At 43.8% G+C, this 25,604-nt stretch overlaps 1 protein-coding gene across 1 annotated transcript in view; it reads right to left on the bottom strand.

Annotated features, from left to right (window-relative positions):
* The window catches only part of TG (thyroglobulin), a 146,596-nt gene extending 121,319 nt beyond the window's left edge, over positions 1 to 25,277 (bottom strand). The window contains exons 1-16 of the mRNA XM_033063694.1: positions 25,214 to 25,277; positions 23,549 to 23,657; positions 22,606 to 22,703; positions 21,945 to 22,148; positions 21,565 to 21,724; positions 17,751 to 17,857; positions 16,522 to 16,665; positions 14,623 to 14,808; positions 10,355 to 11,413; positions 8,183 to 8,770; positions 6,198 to 6,440; positions 5,702 to 5,839; positions 5,058 to 5,135; positions 4,531 to 4,643; positions 3,548 to 3,659; positions 2,679 to 2,879 (exon numbers count right to left, since the gene is read on the bottom strand). Of these exons, the coding sequence (XP_032919585.1) occupies positions 2,679 to 2,879; positions 3,548 to 3,659; positions 4,531 to 4,643; positions 5,058 to 5,135; positions 5,702 to 5,839; positions 6,198 to 6,440; positions 8,183 to 8,770; positions 10,355 to 11,413; positions 14,623 to 14,808; positions 16,522 to 16,665; positions 17,751 to 17,857; positions 21,565 to 21,724; positions 21,945 to 22,148; positions 22,606 to 22,703; positions 23,549 to 23,657; positions 25,214 to 25,277 (3,604 nt within the window). The remainder of the gene's footprint in view (positions 1 to 2,678; positions 2,880 to 3,547; positions 3,660 to 4,530; positions 4,644 to 5,057; positions 5,136 to 5,701; positions 5,840 to 6,197; positions 6,441 to 8,182; positions 8,771 to 10,354; positions 11,414 to 14,622; positions 14,809 to 16,521; positions 16,666 to 17,750; positions 17,858 to 21,564; positions 21,725 to 21,944; positions 22,149 to 22,605; positions 22,704 to 23,548; positions 23,658 to 25,213) is intronic.
* Between the last annotated feature and the right edge of the window lie 327 nt (positions 25,278 to 25,604).

Here is a 25,604-nt window from a genome sequence, read left to right as displayed (position 1 = left end):
CATTCCATATTTAAGCAGCAACTTCATTTAAGGTATTAAATACCTTGTATTAAACTTTCAGTTAAAGTATTAAAACATTGCAGGATGAATCTGGGATCCAGTGTCTGCAGTACATCTTTGTTTTTAATCTCTGAGCATTTCAATGCCAACCAAAAAAGCTTTCATATCTGCCTCTCTGAATTGTCAAATGCACATTTTTATCCACGTCTCCTTTATAGCAACTTTTTTGTAATAACTCTGTAAATGGGGCCACTGCATTCCTTCTCTTCACTCATTGACTCTGTAGCCAGTCTCTCTCTCAGTAAAGGTGGAAACCTGGCATCCTTGCTTAACAAACTTCTAATAAATCTCACAAGGTTTTAGGACCAGAAGACATCTCTGTAAAAGAGATAAATACTTATCCAGGCTGTTAAATTACCATAATATAATTTTTATACAGAGTATGTAAAAATCAGTCTGTGATTTCTAATTGCTGTAACACATTCCTCTGCCCAGTCTCAAGTGAATGGTGCTACAATTCTTACTGCCTGTTCCATTGAGGTGTGAACCAGGGAAGTACCCAGCCCCCAAAACAGAAGTGATTGATGGTTTCCTGGTGTGGTTCAGAGGTTTCAATTCACCATCAGTAGCTTGCTCATTTATCCCTCTAGAGATGCCACTTCATTTTCTATTGTTGTCAAGCCTGCACCATTTTATCATTTTCCTGTCTGTAGGAGTGAATCAGAATCCAGCTGAGCATTGACACTTCTTTCACAGGTGTTTCCAAAGATTTCCACTAGGAAATCATCATCTCCAGGACCTTCTTTGGAATCCTGTCTCTGCTCAGAGTTATGGGAAGTGGGCATGAGGATGGGAGATGCATGTGAGCACTGCTAGGGCACTTGGCATCCTCTCTGCAGTGCATGCCAGCTAGGAGAAGCTGAATTCTACCTCTGATGGAAGTGATTAAATTAATGAGAACCTCCTGGCATGTACTGGGCACTCTGAGTTATTCCTTTCTGTTTACAGCTGTCTGTTCTGATGCTGGAGGAGAAATTTATCTTCTTTTCCCACCACAGCAGCTTATTTTGCTGATAAACAAGATCTCCAAGGTAGCAGTAGAGTACTCCTTTTTCCTGAACAATTACTAATAATTCCCAGGACTAGAGGTATAAGGCTGGGTACACTGAGGAGAAAACTAAGTTTTGATTCTTTATTTTTACACATTAACCAAGTTGTATATCATGAAAAGTTCCATTGCTGTTTCAAAATCCAGGGAAACCACTAAAGATTATTTAAATCTTTATGCAGAAAATAACAAATAGCTTTCAGTAAAATCAGGTTTCCACTATACTTTTAAAGCAGTTCTCCTTCTCAGCTCAGTATTTTAAAAAAGAAAGGTCATTAATCACTAGTAGTCACTATTTTCTCTAGGAAAAGTACAGGATGACAGCAGCAGTGTACTTGTGGTCAGGTCTGCTTCTCTGAAGAGCTAAAAACCTGCCTTGGATGGCCTTGTTCAGGTGACTACACCACCCTACTTTCATCTCCTCAGAGCTCAGCTGGCATCTCCACACAACACCATGGGGTAAATACAGCCATGGGCTCTCCTGGCTTCTCATAAAATCCCATCCTCAGAACTATCTATTGATACAAGAGAGTCCAAAGAAAATTATTTCCAAGTTGGCTGAGCAGTCATCTAGCTGACAAAAACCTTGCAGGCAGTTGGGTTGACACAGTCAGGTATTTTACAATAAAATTGTAACATCATTAAGTTTGGAAATGACCTGTATGTTCATTGAGTTCAGCACTGGCACCTCCACCACTAAACCATGTCCTCAGTGTCACATCTTCTATTTGGTCAGCGAGCACAAGCCTGTCTTTTTCTTTATACAGCAGAGTCACAAAAGGAAACTGAAGCAAATTATGTGGTCTTGTTTCCCTAATTTTTTTTACCCTTCTCCCCCAAAACAAACAAAAAAACACCAACAAGAAAACTATGAAAACAGCTTTTGAAGATTTTCTTTTTATATCTCTACCTTTCACTAATCATTACATTTTGGAGCATTGCCTTGTAGAAAGTTTAATTAATTTTGCTTCACTTCAGTGATGAGAAAATGCACAAAGGACATCGCAAATTAAATTTATCCAAATGTCCTCTGTTTGGATATCTCACTGGAAACCATGAGTGAATTCCAGTGCTTCACAGTTCTGGTCATTCAGGAAATACTCTGTGAATATGCAATGTTTTGGCACATCTTTTTCACAATTCTGGTCACAAGCCAAGAGTCAGAATGGCAGAAGTATACATTTTTCAAATTTTATTTTAGTCATCTGAATGGGTTTTAATCCCAGAGCCAGCACAGACTGGAGCAGATTCAAGTTTGCAGCAAACTGTTCAGATTGGCCTTTTAGCTGGGTTTCATAGCTCAAATGGATTCAACCAATTTTGTGAATTAGGAAGAGTCAAGGATCCATTCCCTTCTCCTTTTTCCCTCAAAAAGTACCTGAAGAAAACTGGGCAGCATGCCCAGGTAGGTCTGAAATCTGCTACAACACAAAGACAAGCATGTTGCTTGAGCAAAAGTCTCTAAAGGTCAGAAGCAATAAGATTAAATTCAGCTAGGGAGTGGAAAAATTTAGGATCTGGGTTAAATTTCAGGTCTGAAGTAAATAAAATGCCTGAAGCAGGAACTCACTTGCACATTCTGGTCTTCCCCCAGTCACTCGTGTCCCTGGCACCTCTTCTCCAGTGCCAAAGACACACCAGCAGCTCCCCTGGTCCTGGCTGCACTGCACAGGGGAGAAACCCCCCTGGTCCCCTTCACACTGGGGGATGAAGCCTCTGGCAGCTTCTCGGGAGACAGCTCTGGACTTCAGCATGTCACAGAAACTGGGACCTTCAAAGAGAGAGAGTCTTTGCAAGGCACAGAATAGAAGGCAATAAATTGACCTAAAGACTTCACCAGCAGTTCTTCCAGCCTGCTTTGTTGGTAGGAAGAAAGATGAGTGACCATGAAACCATAAATAATTTGAATCACTATAGAAATGAGGAATTTTACTTCTTCTAGAAAAACATCACATTTTTTTCTAAATATTAAAGTGCAAGTGATACTGTTTGAGAAAAATAGTTGAAAAAATTCTGTGCTTTTTTTATTTTTTTTTTTTTTTTACAATTGCGATGGTGTATCATTTAGGTGTTGATATTTCAAAGGCAAAAAAATCAAGTTAGTCTTTTTAGTAAAATTTATCAAGCAAGGTAATTTTAAATACAATCATATAATCATTTACATTTTAAAATAGCTTAAATGGTGATAAGAAATCAAAGATTAAAAAATGCATAAAAGCCTGTTCATAAGTTTGTCTTGACTTTTTAATTTCTGGTGCTATGAAAGTAAAGGGTAACTATTTTCAGATACCCCTTCAATGTTGCTGTGCTTTGTATGTGCCCTATCACTGAGTAATTAAACTATGAGCCTCCCATGTTTCACAGGCAGCATTCTGAACAGGAAAGTGAACATGCTGCCAAGCATGAGGCATCACAGGCAGGGGGCAAAGCATTACTCACACTCAGGATTGCCATCCAAGTCTTTGCTGCCACGCTGGAATATTTCTCCTGACACAGGATCCACACACCAAATATCTGTGTCAGATCTCTGCAGCACAGTGTATTCTCCTGTCTACAAAGAATCAAGGACATGTCACTGCAGAGCAATGCATTTTAATACAGACATCAAAATCCATACCCCAACAATTGGTTAAAATGCTTTATTATATTTACACTTGTCCATTATTAAAATATATTTAAAAGAAACACAAAATACAGTCCAACTGATTTAATTGATAGTCCCTGAAAGAATCAAGAATAATTTATGTTGGAAAAGACCTCTAAGATCACTGAGTCCTACCTTTAAGCAGGATGTAGACTTAAAGTCCATTGAAATGAAGTTCTGATAAAATCCTAGCTTCAAATGTGTTCAAATAATATGCAGATGTGGTGCTTAAAGATATGATTCAATGGACTCAGCAATGCTGGGGCAACAGTTGGACTTGATCTTTGCAGTCTTTTCCAACATAAATTATTATGTGATTCTATATGATGATTGTATTACACGAAATGCCTGTTCCTTGCCTGCCTCTGTCCTGCTCACAGACACATTTTGAGAGCATCACAGACCCTGCTTTTTTGGGATATCTGCACCCAGCTCCCTCTCGCTCTGCCATTGTCTCACAGCTCAGGAAGAAAGAGCCCCCCAAATGTCAGTCAATTAAGATGTGCCTTTCAAGCACAGCTCTGCAAGAGCACCAGGCAGAGCCAGCCTGGGGGAGGGAAGTGTGGGCAGGCACAGAGCTCCTGCTCCCAGCCTCCATCCCAAAACTGTTTAGATTCTGCCTTCTGCAGGGCAACACTGGCTGTTAGTTTTGTCTTACCCTTTTCTTTCAGGTTAATAGAAATGCACAAGGGGTGCTTAAAGAGGATGGACAAAAAGTGTACGTGACTATGGCATGGTGTAAGCAAAACTTCTTCCTCCCTCAGTCCTTCCCAATCACCTCAAGGCAGCTGGGGATGAACAGATCAGCTGTAGAGGTGTCCAGCTTTACACTGCTCTGTCTCCAGCTGGAAATTAGGGCATTGCCTCGAGAGCGCTGACATGAAGTCTGGCCTGTCAGAGGGAAAACATTTTTAAATAAAATCAAGTTTCAGACCTAAACAAGAGAAAGGGTTACATCACCAGCTCCCTCACACATCTGCATTAGGCACTGCTCCAGTCTCAGGCAGGGAATTCCTGACTGGTATTTGATAACGGCTGAGGTTGGAGACACCTGGCTGGACAACTGGTCCAGTCCCCCTGCTCAGGCAGGGCCACCAACTGTAGAGGGTCCACTCAAATCATGGAAGCCAAAATCACACACAACAAAATTAAATGAATTAGCAAAATAAGAATATAATTCTTTTTACTTTTCTCAGTGGTTAGAATAAAGCCTTACTTCATGCACATCACATTAGAATTTCCAATAAATATTAAAATTTGCAAGAACAGGTAAAGACAAATATTTAGGAAAAAAACCCAACTGACATTTGGGAAGTTCTGCTGAGCGTGAGACCAAGGAATCCGTGACATAACGTCCTCTCTCATCCACACACCAGCAATGACCTGGCCAGGAAAGAAAAGCATCTTTATGTTAGATGTGGTACTGCAGTGTGCTTTGTTGCATACCAGGAAGATTTTCACCCCCAGCAGCTCCATAGAAAGGGGTCAGTAATTCTAAGCCACAGCTAAATCTGCTGTCCAGGGGTAAGTAGACCACAGCTGAGAGCAGTGGTGCAAACGGAAAGGTAGAAGCTCTGGTGAGACTCTTCCACTGCAGCCCCATCATCTGCTCTCAGAAATTTGGTATCACCCACAAACTTGCTGTGGGTGTGCTCCACCTCATCATCCTGGTCATGAGGGAAGGCATTGAGCAATACCAGCTCCTGCACCAACCCCCAAGGAACACAACCAGCAGCAATGAACTGAGTATTTACTGATTTTTGAGCCCAAATGATCTGCCACTGAAGTCCAGTCAATTTACTCACATCTTCTAGACCACAGCACCTTCCTCCAGTTTGACTGCTACTGGTTTTCTATCTTTTAATTAGAATTCTTGGGGGGTTTTTTTGTTTGGTTTGGGGTTTTTTATTATTTAGACAGCCCAGAGTGTTTTGTTAGGAATTGCTCACCTGTACTCTCATAGCACTGAGTTGGCTCCCAGTTTCCCAGGCCATCACACTGGGGGATGTAAGGGAGAAATCCCAGCTGTGCTGCTTCCCCAGAAGAACGTTTTGAAGCAAAGTGACTCTGCCAGTAGAAGTGCAGGACTATAAAAGAGAAGTAAAAGAAACTCTAGTTCCCAATACAGGAAATATTAAATGCACATATTTTCAAAAATCTGAATGTTCCCTGTACTTCAGAAGACAAATTAATAAATACATTTAAGGTACATAAATTAAGTACATAAAGGTTGGTTAGTGCCCAGATTTTATATTTGCATTGTGTCATGCACAATGTATATGAGACAACTGAAATCAGTTTTTGGAGGGGTAGCTCAATGACCCTGATTTATCACCCCTGCTGAGCCACACCTGCTTTTCAGCAAAGCTGCATTGATCGCAAGAGCTCTTGCACAGATTCTGGGTGTGGCTGCATTGAATTCAGCCCTGCTGTCCCTTCACCCACCTGACCATGCAGCCAGCTGGAGAGCAGGGTCACTGCCCGACAGCAGCTTTTGGGAGACCCCTGTCCCCAGCCCAAAGGGCCCAGCAGAGCGCAGCAGGTCACTGTCTGTGAGCTGGATCCCCTTTGCCAGCAGGAAACTCTCTCCAAAGGCAAACTGGGACCCATTCGAGGCCAGGATGAGCTGCTCTGCCTCCTCCATGAACTTTGTGGCTTCCTGCTTCACACCTTCGCATATACCAGGACCTGTATAGAAAAGTGTACATATAAAGAGTATATTTGTTGGGAAAGACGAAAACCTCATAAATATGACTGCCTGGCAAAAGATTTTGAGAATATGGAAACTATAAGTTAGATTGAAATGAAAGATACCAAAGCTTAGTTACTAATAACAGCTGAAAGGAATCCCCTCGTGATTAAACAATTCCTTCTCTTGCAAGCAGGTCCAAAGGTCAGAGAAGATCCTGCTAGCTTGGCAGAAGGGGTCAAAAGAGTAGTTTTTAGGGTTTAAAGTGTAACACAGTATGGTAATGTAATGATTCTTATAGGCTGTATGTAAATGCTATTGGATTTGTATCTTGTATTAGATTGGTTAGTGGAAATTAGAATATTCGACACAGAAGAATATTTATTGTATTGTAAGGGGAACCTCGCTCTCTTAGAACTCTTAGCTCTTACCTTTTTCTCTTACCCCTCACTCTCTCACTGCCCTGCTCTGAGCTGTGGCTGGCAGCTCCAGGCAGGGCCATTTCACCCACACCCTTTTGCAATAAACCACAAGTTCCAAGACCTGGCTTTAGAGATCACTCCACCCGTCCCGACCATCCTGCCCACCTCCTACAGCTTCCTACATATATTAACAACTTTCATCTAAATCCAGTAAATATGTCCATGAAAACTAACTGGTCTTTTAACTAGCATCATCTGTTTCCCTCTGAAATCAGTGTTGAATTGCATAATGAACAAGCAAAGGAGACTTGTCACTGTTTAGCTGTTTAACAGCAAGTCTTAGAATGCCATAAGTCACACCAACATTCTCCATGTCCTGGGCCAAAGGCTGATGTTTTTAAGTCCTGATTGGTTACAAACTGAGTCAATACGTCTCTACAGAGCAGTCCCTCAGTAGCTGCCATAAAAAAAAATGTGGATAGTCAGAAGTGAGAGTCAGAAAGGAAAATGAAGGTATGTCCTTTGGGCCTGGAGTGGCAGCTGACACTGTCCTCTCCATACATCTGCTGACCCAGAAAGGGCAGCTCAGTGCACCAAACCAGCTCCATGAAAGCTGCTCCTCCAAAATAACTCTGTTAATCTGCTCTGTTAAATCCCCACTTGCCCACAGAACTGGAATCTCCACCAGTTCATTGTCCTGTCTGTTTTTCACAGCTGGAAAAATACTGTGTGATGAGAACAATTTCAGTGATGGCATTTATAGCACCGGTCATCTGCTGGAGTAACCCCAAAGAGGGCCCAGCTCCTTTGCAGGAGGGTCTGGGCAGAGAGCTTACTGAACTTCAGTGCTGGCCCCACTCTCCTCCTAGTGACTTCTAGGGGATATCTGTTACTCTTGACCACATAATAAGAAAGAGTAAAGAAAATCCCTCTTGCTTCATTTTAAGGCATTCTTGGAAGTCATTTATATTGTGGTATAATCTTGATTTTTCCATACAACTCTTCACACTTTCTAATATCCTTTACCATCTGGCTAAGTATCTTCTGCAAAACCTTTATATGTCCAAACTCCAAATTATAAGATCTACACAAACTTGATATGGAACTTTATTTCTCCTTATTCCCAAAGCTCAGTCACCACTTATTTACCAAAATGAGTCACCCTACTTCTGATGTCCAGTGACAATGGCAGTACTGATGATCTTTCTGACAAGTTATTGTCTGCTACTTCACAGCAATTGAAAGGGCTTCCCTCTCTCGTGGCATAAAATAAAAGACCAGAAAACACTCCTACCTACATGCCAGAAATTGTTACTTACATGCTGGAACCTGGTTCACTCCTGCCTTTGTTCCCTCCAGCTCTCCTCCTTTGCTGTCAACACACCAACAATCACGAAGTTCAAAGTGGCCTAATGGAGCACTGAAATCAGAATAGGGTCCTGGGTAGTAGCTCAGCTGCTCAGTCAGAAGCTGCCAGAACGTATATGGGTCCAGCAAAACGTTCTCAGAGGCACTGGTCAGGTTTCCTTTCAGCACTTGAGCTGGGACATCCGTGAAGGAGGAATACATGGAGAATGTGGGGAAGACATTCTGGTGCCCAGCCTCATAGAGAGCTTTAACAAAAGCTGAAAAGTCCCCAGAGGATGCCTGTTTATACCCAGCCACTATGTTCAATAGATCAGGCACAGGCAGGGGCTGGCCCTCGTTGTTCTCTGCGATCCACCTCTCGTACCACTCGAAGGCTTGCTCGGGAGGGCCACTGCACTGCACCTGCCTCCAGCCTCCCCCAGCATCACACTGAGGGAGGTGAAGGCTGGACAGCTGAGGCACAGCACTTGGCTCTGACAACAGGAGCTTCACAGCCTTGAGAAACTCCTGGCCAGCTGTGACTTGGCAAGCACTTGGGCCTGGGAAAAGAAAAACATGCACATCTTCTGAATGCACCGAAGATATACAATACCCCTATCCTCTAGTACAATGAACACCACTACTAAAACTTGGTCACTCAGCCCAATAATAACAACATTCCTGGCCTGTTACTAAGAGGGCTTAGCAATATTAAGGTCCCATGCTGAACCAGGGCAAGATTTCCAAAGGGATGTGAGCCCTCCAAGATGGACACACATATGTTTTTTTAAAAATTTGTGAGTACATTAGGTACTTGTATCTCCTACTGGGAGGCCGGGTGCCACTAAATGCCTTCCTGAATCTGTTTACATCAATCAGGTATTTTCAGATATGCTTGGTAATCAGGTTGTTACTTGTCATTCAGCCAATCTGCAAAAACAACCATCTGAATAGTGAGATAACATTGATTTTATTTCCCCTTGCACTGAACCAGAATCTGAAGACCGTGTGTCCTCTCTTCCCACACTCCACTGAACATTGCTGCTGAATATAAAAATAACATCCCTCAAAATACTGGAGTAAGTTTGGTTTGGAAGCCCTTTCTGCCATCTTCAGAGCCAAATTTCATTTTGCCACCAAGCAACTCTACAAACCCAGCCAACTTCAGCTCATATTCTTTTGAGCACCAGAGAATTCTGAACCTTTTTTATTTTGGGTTGCACTACAGATGGGTTGTTAGATATAAATCCCCTCTCAATTCAGATCATTACAACAAACTCCCCTCTACTTCTGCAAGCTGCTATTCAAAGGAGCTCCCTCACTGTGCACTTTCTCAAATGCTGGACACTGCTATTTCTCCCAAAATGAGAAGCAGGCTCTCCTCTTGGTCTATTCTCCCTGTTGATGTGTCATTCTCAGTTCACAGAAATTTGAAAGACAAATATTCACTGTCTATGTGCTTCCTTTTTTCTTCATATTCCATAAAGAAAAGGGCAAGGAGAGGCAGTCCATAGTCTATCAAACTGGTATCAAAAGTCATTTGCAACTCACCTTTTTGTCCTGACTTTGTGACTTATGAGAAACCTACCAGCCATTAAATCCCCCTCTCATGTCTGGAGTCCTGTGATATCTTACCAATTTGAGAATATATACTTGAGCTAAAAATACTAAATCAAGTTCATAGCTTAAGGCACTGAAAATCTTTAGTTCTTATGAAAACATGAGCCAGTGACCGTGCCCAGGTGACTTGGTCTGCAAGTAAGAGATTTTTCACTAGGCAGGGATCACATTCAGTTCCACAGGTGCTCCAGGTCTCCTGGGCATCATGGGTGTTACACACTCCAGCTGCACTCTGAGGTAGAGCCATGCCAATGTTCAGTAGCCAGGCAAGACCTCAGGCTCCTCTGCTTTGAGTGTGCCCACCCTACACCCTGACCACCCTCAGGACTGGGGATATCAAGGTTGACACACACTGCATTTCCCACTGTCCCCCTGCCACTGTAAAGCTGGCCTGCTTTCCTGTTAGGAGAGGAGATTTGCATACATTATCCATTTATTTCCAGATATAATCAGATATGAAGAAAGAACTATGGAATTCCAACACAAAAGAAAGCATATTTAAATTCCCAGTCCCTAAGACTTACATTGCAACGGCTTTCCAGCTTTCCCCCTTATTCCTGGAGTAGTCTTGCCATTCACATCAACACAGAAGCAATTTGTTCCATAACACTGGAGTGGCAGAAAGTCTCCATCCTCAGTACAAGAGGGAATGAAGAGATCTGATCCTGCAGGCAGGCTTTGCTTCAGGTTTTTCAGGTTTCTCCTTTGCCTCTCACACTCAGTGGGACACCTTGGGCGCTTGCCTTGACGTCTTGAGCCTGGAACCTCCTTACCCAAAGTGTCCAAACACCAGCACTCTCCTGCATAGCACTGAACTTCCTCATACCTCCCCTCCTTGGTGCATGCTGGAACAAACAGGTCCCTGGGCTCCTCACCACAGTCTCTGGATCCCAGTGCTAGTTTCACCACTTCACCTAAATCTTCAGCAACGCTTTTGGGGACAGAAATTACTTGCTGAAGAAAAGTAAAGAACTCTGGTAGTTCCAGGACAGAAGAAAGGAATTTCATCAGATTCTGATTGTCCTGCAGAGTTACTGTGCGGCCAAAGCTGCCCACAAGAGGTTTACTGAAGATGGAGCTTTCCTTTGCTACCTCCAGTGAAAATGGCTCAGCTGATTCCAGAGGGCCTTGGCCATTATCTGACACATCCTCCTGTGGGAAAAACTGGCCAATGCTGTACTTCCCACTGGTGCCAAGCACCCCTGTGAAGTTGAACTGGATCAAATTCTTCAAGAACCTTCCTCCAAAGAGGTTTTCCTGGAAACGCTTTGGATTGGCAGTGAATTGCAGTGCCACTTGAGCCAGCTCCCTCGATGGGAACATCCCTGCGATGGCTTCACTAAGGGTGGCTTCCAGATCAGCAGCCTGCCTGGCAAATGAGCTTTGTGCAAGTGGGGATGACAACCCAGAGTCCAGAAACAGCTCCTTGAAGGAGGGAGGGCAGGGTCTTGAAAAGCCATCAATTTTGTCTGACTGCTTATCTGGTGTGGCAAAAAAACTGGGCTGACTGAAGTACCCAGCAGGGCCATAAAGGAGCCTGGACAAGGCTCGCCGGCGCTTGGAGATGCACGACTGCTCCTCACCTAGAGAAAGATATAGAAAAGAAAAAAAGGAAGAAAAAAAAAGAAAAAAAATGAAGAACATTTTGGAACCCCCAGAACCTGTAATTCTATTGCTCTATTTCAAGCCAAAACCAACATTGAAGTATAGAATAACCTGTTCTCAACTATGCATCTTGCACACTCTTAAGGAATTTGAAATGCTAGTGCCTATGGTCTACAAATAAAATTCTCCAGTCAAGACCCAAAATGAAAGGAACATTCTTTCCCCACTGCAGAGTTCTCTGCTCTGTGGTCTTTTAGCAGTTCTGTTGCTTCCCAATTCTCATCCCTGTTCCCATGGCTGAAAGAATGAAAAATGTCCTGTCCAAGTATTTTAGCTCTCTAGTAGGATGCTTTGTTGCTAATAAAAACTTCCAATGACCCAGGTGAAATATGGGAACCTAAGAAGGAGAAATAAATTGTGGAAGAACAGAATTTTAAACAATGCCCACTAATGAGGTATTTATGGACGTTTCCTAACTACATCCTCAGTTTCATAGTGAGGTGTTCATTGCAAAAGGTTTGAAAGTGAATTGTTAAAATTAGCACTAATAGAGTGCTAAGGACCAGATGGCATTAATGAATGAGCTCAAAGGAAAAAAATACAAAATTTCAATGAAAATAGTCAAATATCAGCATATTGAGGGTACCAACAGGGGCACACATATCCTGGGCAGTGTAGCTGCATCCAGCCCCATCTGTACACTGATACACAGGCAGCAACAGCTCCAAGTTAGGATGTAACACATCAGTGAAGAAGGACAAAGCTTAGGGCTCAAAAGACAGCAAAAAAGGAAAGACTTGATAAATATAAAGACACCAAGAATCAGACAGACAGGATGGTTGTGGCACTGACTGCATCTCTGGAATGCACACAGCAGCTTAACTCACATGCCACACAGTTACCTGTCCTTGAAAAATAGAATTATAGAGAAGGGAGGCAAAAGTAGCAGAGCTATAGAGAAGGGGAGGCAAAAGAATTCTGAAGACAGAACAGCTTTTCCAGTATGAGAGAACATTCAGCCTGGACAAAAAAATATGTAAAAGGTTTTTAAAAAAACAGGATTCTGCACATCATTCACAATAGACAATTATTATTCAGTATTTCTCGCAGTACAGAGAAGTCCAGATGTAGAGCACATAATTATGATCATGAAATTTATTGCCAGAGAGTGAAGGATAAAAGGTTAGAGGGCAATTAGGCAAATCCCAGGAAGACAACTCCATAGGGGAGGGCTGAACACAATGATCTGGACTCAGCCTCCAGTTTGGGGCATCTCCCACCTGCAGGAGGATATTTGGAAGTTATGTGCATTTTCCATGTTTCTCACCCTCTCACTCAGCACCACTGCTGTCCCTCTAGGGGACAAGACAGATAAGCAGCTTTAGTCTGCTCCAGCACCAGCTCCCTTGGGCTCCCCACTCCATCTCCATTTATTCCACAACCAAGCAATGTGATAAAGCAGTCACAAATCCTGTTAACAATAAGGATAAAAGCTGGAAACCTAAAAAGCTGCTCAAAAGATAAGCAAGTAATCTGATGTTCTGTGATTGATGTCTTTCTCACTTCTGTTTTTGCACTCTTGTCGTGTTCTGCAGCTCCTGACAGGAGCTCAGGGTCCCTTCCCATAGTTCCTTTGTAAAAGAACTTTCTGTAGGATGGGCCCCTTCTGTTTTCAATGTTGGCTCTTGGTTAGAGGGATAAAGAACATTCCTCAGAGGGCCAATAAGTTAGTGTAAGCCACAATTCCACAAGAACAGTAATATGAAACAAATGTAGGATCACGGGTCATAAACACTCTCCCCTCCTACCCACTGTTGAATCAAATCAAAACAGAGGAAGAAAGAATAAACACCAAAGGCACTGTTGGTGCTGTTCCTGTCAGGACTGCCTGGTGCTCACACTGCTGAGTGTGAGAGCCAAAGACATTAAACAATCGCAGAACCATTAAGGCTGGAAAAGACCTGTAAGGTTCTTGAGTGCAATCCCTAACCCAGCACTGCCAGGCCACCACTTAACTGGTGGTACCACCACTGAGTACCACATCCACGTGGGTTTTCAACATGAAATTAAACAGAGAACTGGAGACACACACATGGCATGTAGCTGTCTGAAGGCTTCAGCTATAAACTCATGAAATACCTTCTCAGGAGTTAATCTGTGAAACCTCTGCAGAAATTTTTCCCTGCTTAAATTTCCTGAGCCTGCCAATAAAAGCTGCAAGCAGCCTGAAGTCATTGCCCCCCTTTCCTCACCCCCTCTCCTCAAAAAATTATCAGGAGGGCTCAGCAAAGCATACTTAAAGAGAAAACAACCAGTCCCAACATATGGCAAGGCCTCTCAGAGGTTCCCCTGTAATATCCTTGGTGATCAGCCTCGAAGGCAAGCTGCAGTTTTCATTTCACAGAAAGCCTGTGTGTGCCCAGAGCACTTGGAGCCGTGACACCCAGGGCAGATTCCTCCTGCTTGAGCTGCATGGGAAGCTATGCTGTGTCTCACAGACAGAGCAGTTGCCTTCCCCCAAGGCAGCCCCCACATTAAGACCCTGTGCCCCAGCCCTTCAGCACAATCCTGAATATTTAGGTAATGCGCTTCAGAGCAAAGGTTTTTAACTTTCCTCCTCCCCTCCAGCCCCTGGACAATTCTGCTGTCATTTCCATTTGGGGCACTGATTTGATGGTGTATTCTCTGTGGAATCTCTCAAAGCCCTAATCTATACACCTTTTCTGAATTGTTTGTTGGGTGGTTTTTTACAGGATTTGGCAGTTTTCATGGCAAAATATGCAGTGACAGAGTTGGAAAAAAAAAAAAACCCAGTCAGAATGGGAGATTAAATTCCACAGTATTTCACAAAAGGAAGAAAGTAAAACACAAAATCGCCATCACTTGCTTCCTTATATTACCCCAGATATTCTCACTTAACACCTCAGTTCTGGGAGTCAAGAGCCAGACATCAGAGCTGCAAAGAAAAGCCTGCATGCAAAACTGAAAGGCTAAAGAAAGATCATGACAGAAAATAAAAGCAGCATGACATTTAATAATTTATTAGAACGTGACTCTGAACCTCAGGGAAGTTTCAGGATCTTTGAACAGCAGAATCTGTCACAGCAGAGAAAGGAGTTGGTCAGTTCTGTTTCCTGCTAAAGACACTGAGAGTTGGGCTCATTTTTCCCTTGGCAGATACACCTACCACAGGCTGGGGGCTGTCCTCGCCTCCTCGTGCCCGGGATCTCCTGTCCCTGGGTGTCCACACACCAGCACTGTCCCCCTTGGTGGCACTGCTGGGGCTCGTAGCCCCCGCTGGAGGTGCAGGATGGAACAAAGGGGTGCTGGAAGCGCAGGGCTGCAGAACGCTCAGCCTCACACCTCGAGGGGCCTGCAGGGAAAACAGTTAAACAGGGAAAGTTTCAGCTTCCACCTCTGTCTGATACCACTGTTTGCCTATTAGGCAAAAATTTAATTTCCTGATGGTTTTCAGTGATGCACCAAGTGCCAGCTCAAAATGCGAATTCTCCATCCTCTTTTTCCATGAAGAACTTGCCCCACAGATTTCTACTCAGCTCAGATAAGATAAAGATAAAACCTCAACACATTTTTCAGCATAGTTGCAAGTAGGCAGAGCAGGAATATTTCTCCCAGGGAACCGTGCTGAAGGCTGGGGGAGCTCTAACCCTTAGTGCCAAAGCAAAGTTGGTCAACAAAGACAGATGTACAGCTTGGCAGACTGGTTTGAAGTCAAACATTGGTGTTTCTGAAGAGAATGAGGTGTTGCTCCTGGAAACAGATCTGTACCTGACTGTGGAGATTTGGGCTGAAACCACTCCATTTCTCCATTTCCCTCTACAGGGATCTGAAGACCCTATTCCAGTCTTAAAGGCAGAGAGGGCAAAAATTCAGCATGTACTTTTTCTGGGGTATGATCTCTCCAATACAAGACTTTACCCTCTGAACACAAATTTTGCTCGTTTATATTAACCTGCAATCCTACAGCCTAAACACTTCTCACCTTCAAGAACTTTCCAGCTACACCCAGCCACCTCAGTGAGGCAGCGGGAGCAACCTGTTCATCCAGGGGACAACTTTCCTAATTTGAGTGGCTTTGCGTGACAGTGTGAGAGCTGTGTAGGACACCAGAGCATCCCCCTCAGTGGCTGATGAACAAGGTCACATCTCCATCTTGTGGCTGGTACAGCTTCATCTGTGCTGACAGCTGCTGCAGCCCCAGCTACAGCCAGAGCTGAGCCAAAACCCGTGTGCAGTGCAGAGGGAAGATGCCTTCCAGACTCCCCAAAAGGATCAGCTTGTCCCAAAGCCAGAAAAACCGTGTGACTATATGGCCAGAAGACTGACAGAAGTATCTGGTTAATATTTCTGGTGATGCAACTCCTTAGCAAGAGTCATAAAGCAATGTCAGAGGAGTTTGGGACTTTGGATGGGAGGATGAAGTATCAAACAGGAGATTCAACTCTCCCCAGCCAAGGCAGTTTGCTTTGGGCTCTGGTCTAGGAGGGAGCAGGTACCTGACCTCCTGTCCTGCAGAGCTCTTTAGGCTGAGAAATTTTCTCCCCACATGCCTGCCCTGGCCAGGGAAGGAAGGGGACCAAGGGCAGATCCAAAAGTTCAGCCTTGCTGGCCAAGGCTCTACAAACTCTTGTGTGGCCTCCTGGGAATGGAGTGTGTTGTGGTCAGTGTAAAATCCTTCCTGTTTCTGAGTGTACCAACATAAATTAGGGAGTATTTTCTCAGGCTTTTAATTTAATAAATCAACAAACCAATCTTCATAATCTCAGGGCAAGAGATGCAGAGAGTTCATGGGATTTCAAACAATGTGATCTGCAGGCACATGGGAAAGCATTGATTAGAGGAAGGTGCAATCTGCTGGTAGAGAATGTAAAGTGCAGATGATAAAAGCCAGCTGCAATTCAGGGACCTTGATTCTTGCATTGAAACTGTGATATTACCTGGTTTTAGAGCAAAAAACTCCTAGAGCAAAAAACTCCTAGAACAACTCTCCCCAACTGTTGCTGTCACATAAAAAAGCTCCAGAACTGCCACCTGATTTACAGAGCATCTCCTGGGTGCCACTTACACCTGAACTTGCCAGAAGTAGCCAGCTGGACCCCCAGGAATCTCCTCTGCAGGATCCGAAGGATGCTGCTCTCCGTGAACGTGCGCGCCGGCTCTGGCGCGGAGAAAACCGTGTCGTAAACTTCATCAAGCAGCAGCTCCAAACCTGGGAAAGACAGGCTTTTAGCACAGGGCCTGCTTCTAAAACAGAAGTCACCCTTGTACTAGAGGAGCAAAACTGGGAGACTCTCAGGAAAAATAAATCCAGTCCTCTACACAAATGAAACGTGGAGTTATACTGCATAACCCTAATGCACCACATCCTGCACCCAGTTCTGGTGCCCAGCCACCACCTTTATGCCTTGACAGCTACCAAAACAAGCAGGAGAAACATCCCATAACTGGCTATAGGCTGTGGTTTTGTTAGGTTCAGCCTGTAGTACAGAAATTGATGGAATTTTGGAAACAAATGTTACCAAAACCAACTACAAGTCATTTAGGTTGCATATTAAAAACCAAGGCATTCAGTAGTTCTCTGAGTGCACAGATTTTTTGAGAACTTTGTTCCTTTCTGGGAATTAAATGCTGAAGTTCTCATCAATCATCTAAATTTCAAGCTACTGTGCTTTGTATTTTCCCCTTTAAAAAAAAAAATTAAAATTGAAACCACAGTAGCTAAGGAAGGTCTGGAAATTTTCAACTTCCTCATTCCTCCTTGCTGGAAAAAGAACATTCTTTCTTCTAAAGCATCCCATCAACTAAATCCTGAGGTTATGAGAGAAGGGGATGTCTGTGCCCATTGTAGAGAGATTGGACTAGATGTTCTTTAAAGGTCTTTTTCCAACCCAAACAATCCATGAGTCTACCTAAGCAAGAAGGAAAGAGTTCATTCTACAGGCCCTTTATATTCCCCTGGTTTGCTAATAGGACATATCAAATATGACACAGCTTTCTAGTGTGGGCAGAAAGTGGACATTCAGAAATCCTATTCCATATCCCAAAGAGGACAGGGTTAGCTCCCAGGCACCAACTCCACACGTGGCTGATGGAAGCTCTGCTGGAAAGGGTGGGATTTCATTAGTGAGCTCCAGCCCTTCCCACGGGCATCACTCTGGTCACACTGGTCTTACCCCTTGTAAGACTGAAATTGAATTTCCAAGTGAATCTGAAGACTGATAGTTGTCATTTGTGCTTTCCTGTGGGAACTCAACACCCCCCAGATGAAAGGATGAGATGCTGGAGGGCACTTACCTGTGTCTGCTAACTCCCTCCCCAGGCTGTCCACACAGTAACAGTACCCAGAGATCTCTGGGAACGCCTCCTTCACCGAGCTGAATTTTTGGAAAGCCCTTGGGAGCCTGGAAGAAAAAGTACCTTGCTGTGAAGAGCCCAAGGAAGAGCCCATCAACCACAACAAAGTATTAGCTGTTTCCTTTCTGATTTTGTAGGAGAAGGATGTCTGCAGAACACAAGGCCAGTACAAAACACTTCGGTCTCCTTTTGGCAACCAGGCTCTGACATGATCCAGATCGCTGTTTCAGCAGGATAACAACTCTCCTAAATGCCATTTCTCTAAATAAATGAGATAATTTCCCTTCAGACAGATTTCTGAGCCTTCCTAAGCATGTACCCAGCATCTAACTCACTTTCAATTCTAGTCTCATCTTTGGAAGCCTGTCAAAGAGTGTGAAATAGATGGGTGTTGGCTTAATGTTACTACAACACCCATTCATTAGCTCCTTCCACAAATCTGCATGAGATGGCAGAATGCCTAAAAACCCAGCTTGTTTCCCTTCCTTACATGCCACGTATGATTTCTGCACTAAATTAAGTACAAAAGCTGATAAAAACCTCACTAATATCTTTCATTTTCAAGGCATGGCTCAACAAATTAAGGAGAAAGAGAAGGAGAAGGGTATTTTAATGTGCAACAAGCCCTGACTTTGGCTTCTGGAGATCAAAGACATGGTTTTCAGTGCAATATTCTAGGAGTGACAGCAGCCAGATTCCAGCAAAGCAATTATTTAAGAAAAAAACTTAATAGGGTCCAAGTTGGAAAAACCATAATAAATGTGGTCATAAATGACAGACATCCTAGGGTTTCTCCAAGCAAAAGATAAATTTTCCTAGTTTCAAAGTTCTAAAACAATCCTGTTATTTAATGGACACATCCCCTTACCCTGAAATACTAGGAAGGTCTGGTGCCCCAGCTGCACGTGGCTTATTTGGAAAAACCTAGCAACAGGGAAGTGGAATTTTCTGCTCAACACCTCCAGAGAGTTGCACAAATTAGGTTTTTACCAAGGATGAACACTCAGCAATAAAATACTGGTGGATTAGGCACTGATTAACTGGGGAAAAGCAGTTCACAGCCACTCTGTGAAACTGTGACCAGGCTCAATCCAGTGCCACACCCCAGCAGCCTCAGGGATGCTCCAGAACCCGTGGCCTGAGAAAAGCAATGAAATGCTTGTCTGGCTCAGAGCTGGTGCTCAGGTGAGCAGCCAAGGGGCCTTTGCCACGTCCAAGGCTTTGCCTGAATCACTGAACATTCTGGGTTGGAAGGAACCTTAAAGACTACCTAGTTCCAACCCTGCAGTGGGCAGGGGCTGCTTCCACTGGCCCAAGTTGCTCAGGGTCGCAATCCAGCCTTGGCCTTCAACACTTCTAAGGATGGGGAATCCACACTGTCTGTAGGTAACCTGTGTCAGTGCCTCACCACTCTCACAGAATTTCTTCTAATACCTAAATCTAAACCTACCCTCTTTCAGTCCAAAGCCACTCCTCTTTGCCCTAACACTACATGCATTTGTCAAGTCCTTCTCCACCTCTCTTGCAGCCCCCTTTAGATACTGGAAGGTGCTATAAAGTCTCCTGAGAACCTTCCCTTCTCCAGGGTGGATAAGCCTGTCCTCAGGCTGTCTCAGGACAGCCTCTCTCAGCCTGTCTTCAGAGAGGAGAGCTCCTGCCAGGAGAGCTGAAGGTGTTACTGCTTCCACAGGACATCCAAGCACAGCTCTGGGAATGCACAAAGCAGCAGCACCTCTGTCAGAGGAAGGGGCTGTAACCTCAGGCTGGTCCCAGTGTTACCCAGCAGTGCTCCTTTCTCAGAATTTGTACATCCCTGTGTAGTGCTGCTTTGCTCTGGCACCCTTCCACATCTCCAAATTAAAAGTCCATTGACTCCCTCCACTTTGGATTGTCAGATCCTGCTCCATTGTTGACACTGAGATATCAAAATGTCACACTTCAGGGTAGAGAGGGACTTCTGCCAGCACGAAAACAATACAATTTAAGGTATAAACACATAAACAGCATATTCCTATAGTCCTCAATGTGCAGATGGACATAAACAGCTTGGGGTATTTTAATACCTTTCAGCTCCCCTGGATTATCATGCACTGTCCACTGTCCAGTCAGGAGCATGATCTTTTTTCTGCACTGCTCATGTCCTTGGAGGTCATCACCTCAGCATCTCAACCTCTATCTGAGTGAAACAGGATTCAGTGGAAAAACTCAGCATCCTGCTTTCTTTCCTTCTCAACACTGAGAAGTCCCACACACAATTACACTATTTTATATAGGGTGGATGTGTAGTCACATCTTGTCCTTCTGGTTCTTTTTGTTCCAAGTTGAAGGTCTACTGGAAACAATTTGGAAAGGGAGGTAGGATGATATGTCTAGATTTCAAAAATCAGTCTGTGGAACCAAAGAAAGATTCTCCATTGGTTCCATATGAGCACAAAATATGAGTTAAAATCCCTGTTCAGCTACAGTCCTTTGCTGTGGAACTCATCCCTTCAACTCTGCATGCTGCCCTGGTGTGGGGAAGTGATAATGACATTTCAGGCAGGAGTAGCATGAAAATAAATATATTAATGACCTGAAATACTCAGATATGATTGCAACAGGTTAAGCCAATGGCATAATTAGAAGGTAGATATCTGGGATTGAAATGATCCTGCTGTGATTAATTGCATGCCACAGACAGAAAATAAATCCAATCTTGCGGGTCTTTGCAGGCAAATCTCCCGGTGGGAGGAAAAAATATCAGCATTGATTTCTCCACTGTAATTGCTTTTTCAGCATTTCAGCAGTCCACAAACCAACAAACAAAAGAGCCAGATTATTTTGCTCTCACCAAAATAACCTCTCCTGAAGCTCTGACAAATTTGCACTGTGCATTCAGACATTTCAGTTTTACTTTAATTAAAAAAAAAAAAAGAAACCCCTCCAAACAGCAGAACTGGCTTTTACAATAAAACATCTTTGCTGCTACAAAGCCAAGTCACAATGAGATTTACGTTTAGTGCACTGCCCTCCTCCAGAGAAACTGGTGCTGGTGCCAAGTCAGAGGCACTTCACGAGACACTGAAGGGTTTCTGAACATCTGTGCCAAAACAAACTCCTGTCCCATCAGCTCCCCTTGCCCATCCCTTATGTCTCCATACAGAACTAATTCCCAGCTCCTCCACAGGACAGCTTCCTGCCCCCACAGACAAGGATTTCATCTGGTCTTGTGAAGCATTCCCCAACCTCTGTAACCACCCAAAGCCAGCTGTGCCCCAGCACAGCCATTCATCATTTGCTGTCTCACCCATGTGAGAACCCTGGCACTGCCTAATCTTTAGACAGGTAAGAGGTTCTCATTATCAGACGGAACTTCATCTCTGCATGTAATCACTTGTCCATCTGCTTTCCTCTCCCATATGGAATTGTCTTTCCCACCTTATATATGCATCCAAATTCCTCTTTTCCCTCTGCATTTATCTCATTTGCTGTTGTCTGTCTCAAAGCAGCCCTGGCTACTTTTCCAACTACAGATCACAATGTGGTATCCAGTGCTGTGTGAGGACACACCAATTAGACTGCAGGGATGGAATGTATATTATTTTTTTTAATCAGAAGAAAAAGGTTTTTTCACTTGCTCCATTCTCTAATAGAACATATCATAATGTGCAGTTACATAAGGTCTCCATGTAACAAAAATCACAAAGAAACAGTCAGACAGTGCCTTGAAGGGATATGCAGGATTACCTTCTGATTCAGAAGCCTCAGCTCTTACCTGTTGTAACTATGAACAAGATCAAAAACACTCATGTCTGTTGTGTTGACAAACTTGCACTGGACAGGCAGAAACTCTCCATCTGCTGAGCACTGTGGTGGGCTCTTCTCCCCAAACCCGTGCAGGATGCGACGATCTCGGATCTCACAGTTCCCTGGACCTGATGAGGAAAAGAGGTCATGTTTATTTGTGCATTAACTTCCCACAAACAGCTGAATGGCCACCCTGTTGTTGAAAAGGGGGTTACACTCATTACAGTGAGCAGGGGCACTGAGGTGCATCATCTTGTTTGGGAATTGGACTCAATAATCTTATTGGTCCCTATTCACACCAAGCCTTTCAAACCTACAAAACCCATTGTTTTGTTGAATATTACTTACACTGTGCTGGCTTTCCTCTCTGTCTGGTGCCATAAATCTCCATTCCTTCTGGATCTACACACCAGCACTGCCCCAGCTCCATGTCACACTGCACCTCATCAAAAGCCCCTGAATCCAGGCACTGAGGGATGTAGGAGATGCTGCTGCTGTTGATGTATCGGCTCACCAAGATCCTCTGCTTTTGCAGCTGGCAAAAGGACAAGCCTAAAGTACCAGAGAGGGGCACTGTTAGAGGAAGGTTCTTGCTGGGCACTGAATCTTTTATTGAGGCAACATCTGAGTTTTCTCAGAATTACAAGTTCTGTGTCTGCCACGCAGGTGGCGTAAGGACATTGATGGACCCAAGGTAATGAAAATTGGTATAGAGAGGCCCACCACAGATTGGGTTGAAGCTCTCCAACTCAAAAGCCATTACACTAAATCAATTGTTCATTCACAATTTGTCTTACTGGGACTTTGATAAATACAGACATCAGGTGTATCAGGTTTCCATGACAAGCCCTGAAGAAACTCCAGAACTTCCACTAGAAAGACCTAGCAAATTACCACAAACTAGAGTCCATAGAAGTCTGGGCTAGCCTTTTCTTAATTTCAGCAGTTCAAATGCAAATTTAAATGGTTCTTTACTCAATCTGAGCAAAAATAGAAACTTTTTACTTACAAGATATGGGATATCCATTCTGTTTGCTGCCAGGAACCTCAACACCATTCTCATCTACACACCAACAGGAGAGACCATTCCTACTGCACTGGACTGTCCTGAAGAAGATCACAAGTAACATTTTATCTTGTGTGTGTAGAGTCCTTGGTCAGTACCAGACATAAACAAAAACCATATCAAATACTTCAAAATCACAAATAATGGAACTGGCAAGAGCTGCATTTCTAGTGACTCTGATAAGTGGGAACCCTTAATTCTAGTAATTCTCTGAACTCTTCAGGAATTGCAGATATATGAATTGAAGTCATTGAAGAAGCAAGCAGGTTGGACAGAACCCTAATTCTCATTATCTGGGATTCACCAAACACTTTTTTGAGACAGTTTCTAAGTCAAAACTGGAATGGTCACAGCTGCTACCAGAGCCAAAAAGAAGATAATAGTAGAGAAATTACAATCTGTAGTCAGCCTTATTAGCTTCTTGCACCTTCAAGCTGCTCTCTAAATCAGTGTTCTCTGTGTGCTTTTTAGTTCCTTCACTGCCTTTAGAAGGAAACCTGACTGTGCCACTAATGAGGGTGGGTGAGTTCTCAGTCACTTGGCTGAGCTGTGCCAGCTGGCACACACATTCACCCATGGGCATGTGTAGGAAGACAGCAAACTGCAGCACACTGCAAACTACACCAAGTATTTGACAGGCAAACAATGCTGCCAAGATTAGCTGTTAATCAAGATTGACCTCTTAACCTGGAGATTACTTCCAATAACAGGGAATTCATTTGGGAGAGGTTGGATCTGCAGCATGGCTCAGTGAAGTCCCTTCAAGTCTCCTGTGCCCTCATCCTCCAGTCCACTGACACCGTGGCTCTTCAGGACAGGCTAAAACTTCCATTAGCAATGAGAGGTCACATCATCTGGCAGCACATTGGTAGCAGGGATGAATTACCTGAACTGGCCATCCTCTGAGCACTGAGGAACATAGGCTGCTCCTGCTGAAAAAGCCTCTTCCCTCTGCAGTTCACACGGACGCAGCGGCTGGGAATCTGTCTGATACTCTGAAAACAAGAAGATAAACACCTAAGGGTGGTCTCACCGCAAACCCATTCTTACCAAAACCCTGTTAGTGCCAGTGCTGCAGGGGAACAGTCCCAGGTCCAGGGGTCCCCCCTGGCTGCTCTCACATTTCTGTGTGGGACAGCCCAGGGAGGCACTGAGCCAACCCAGGGCTCTGCCAGCTGCAGGATGAGCACACACTGGAGATGATCATGAACTGCTTCCTCAGGCTGGCATTTAGTTAGTCTCAGCTCTGTTCTCTACTGGCAAGGCTATCATTTTCTGGTACTTGGGGTTCTTTACTTAGTTGTGCTCATGACCACAAAAGAGCCCTTTGCATAACCACACACACCACTATTAAATTTTCTGAGTAATTATCCTTTATTGAAGCTAAGTTTCTATTTCACCAAAGGGAGAGGTATTTCTTCTTAATCTCATGAAAGATTTAAAAATAATCAATTTCTAGCAGTAGTATCAGACTAATTAATATTAGGAGCACTCTCAGTTTTCAATGGGGCAAATGAATAACTGCTGAAGCCACCTAGCAAACTTTTAATGCATTCAAAGCTTCATTTGCTGCTGTTTTAGATGCAGAATGTAGAATAATGAAATTCAATAAGTTCTTTTTTACAGAGCAGATAGTTCATCTGACACTTTCCTCATCCTCAAAATCTGATTAATGTCATTCTCTTAATACCATGGATTAGTTTATAAAAATATAGCAAAAAAATCCACAGGTACAGAAATTTAGTCCAAATGTTTGCTTTAGCCAGTATTTAGTCTGAGAGTGCAAATACATCATAAGTATTCTGAATGCTTTTCAGCCTGAAATAATTTGCAACTCACTGAACTTCTACAGCTGCAGACAGTTCCTGTGCTCTTAATGCTTCTCAACCACATCTGTTTCTGTGAGTTTTTACTGGGTCCCCTTAAGACCATAAGAAAATTTTCACGAAACTGCAAAATTTCAGGTGATCTCATCTATAGACAATGTCACATAGGCAAAGCTCCCCATCTTCACCTCAAACATCAGCTGCTCTGGGATGTGTGGAGATCCCTGTGTACGGTGCTGGAGAGGGTCCACCAAGACATCTGAGTTAAATGACTAATTAATTCAGTGATTCAAATCACTGGTTGTGCAGGACTATCAAACTTGGGTCAAAGAACTGGGGCAGCACTCAGATTATCAACATTTTAGGTTCAAGCCTAAATTAGATGATGGCATCTACAAGTAGAAGATGTGATTGAGGAACTTCAGAACCCTGCAGCAGCACCTTTTCTTACCTATACTCCTTCTCTAACCCTTGAGAAAACATTGGGGTTTTTTCCACCCAGATTCCAGGTATACAAACTCAGGTAAGCCTGACCACTTAAAGATCCTTATAGTTTAGTTTTTAACCAGGAGCCCAGCCTTAGTTTGCACAGCACACAATAACCAGCTAAGTTTGCAGCATGTAAGATTCAAGATCATTACATATTTCATCAGGAAAACACACAGAGCAGCACAAAGATCTGTCACCCCTGGACACAGGCACAAGAAAAGGACAAGTGTACTTACCAAATATATTGGCTGTTGCTATGCTAATAAAGCAACAGAGGGTGCAAAACGGGAGGGAGCCCATCTTGCAATGGGAGAGCCCCATCCCCTTCTGTCCGTGGGGCAGCTCTGTGCACCCCACAGAGCCTTTGGTGCCCTTTTATAGCACCCATCACGGGGATGGGTTCACTCCTGTGCTGCTGGCTGGGCACACAATTGGGAGAATGACGCACACGATGCTCCTGAGCAAACTGCAAGAGGCTCCTTCAGCTGGAAGTGCCCTCCTGGCTCCCCTCAGGCACTTCTCATCCCTGCTCCAGGGAGCACAACTGAGCCAAGTGGCAGCAGGCACAGTGGGTGCCAGGGGGCTCAGTTATTCCAACAAGTAAATTGAGCATATTGGTGTCACCCT

This window comes from Catharus ustulatus, chromosome 1, assembly GCF_009819885.2.
Source record: "Catharus ustulatus isolate bCatUst1 chromosome 1, bCatUst1.pri.v2, whole genome shotgun sequence".
NCBI classification, from domain to species: domain Eukaryota; kingdom Metazoa; phylum Chordata; class Aves; order Passeriformes; family Turdidae; genus Catharus; species Catharus ustulatus.
This window is presented reverse-complemented; position numbering and strand designations above follow the sequence as displayed.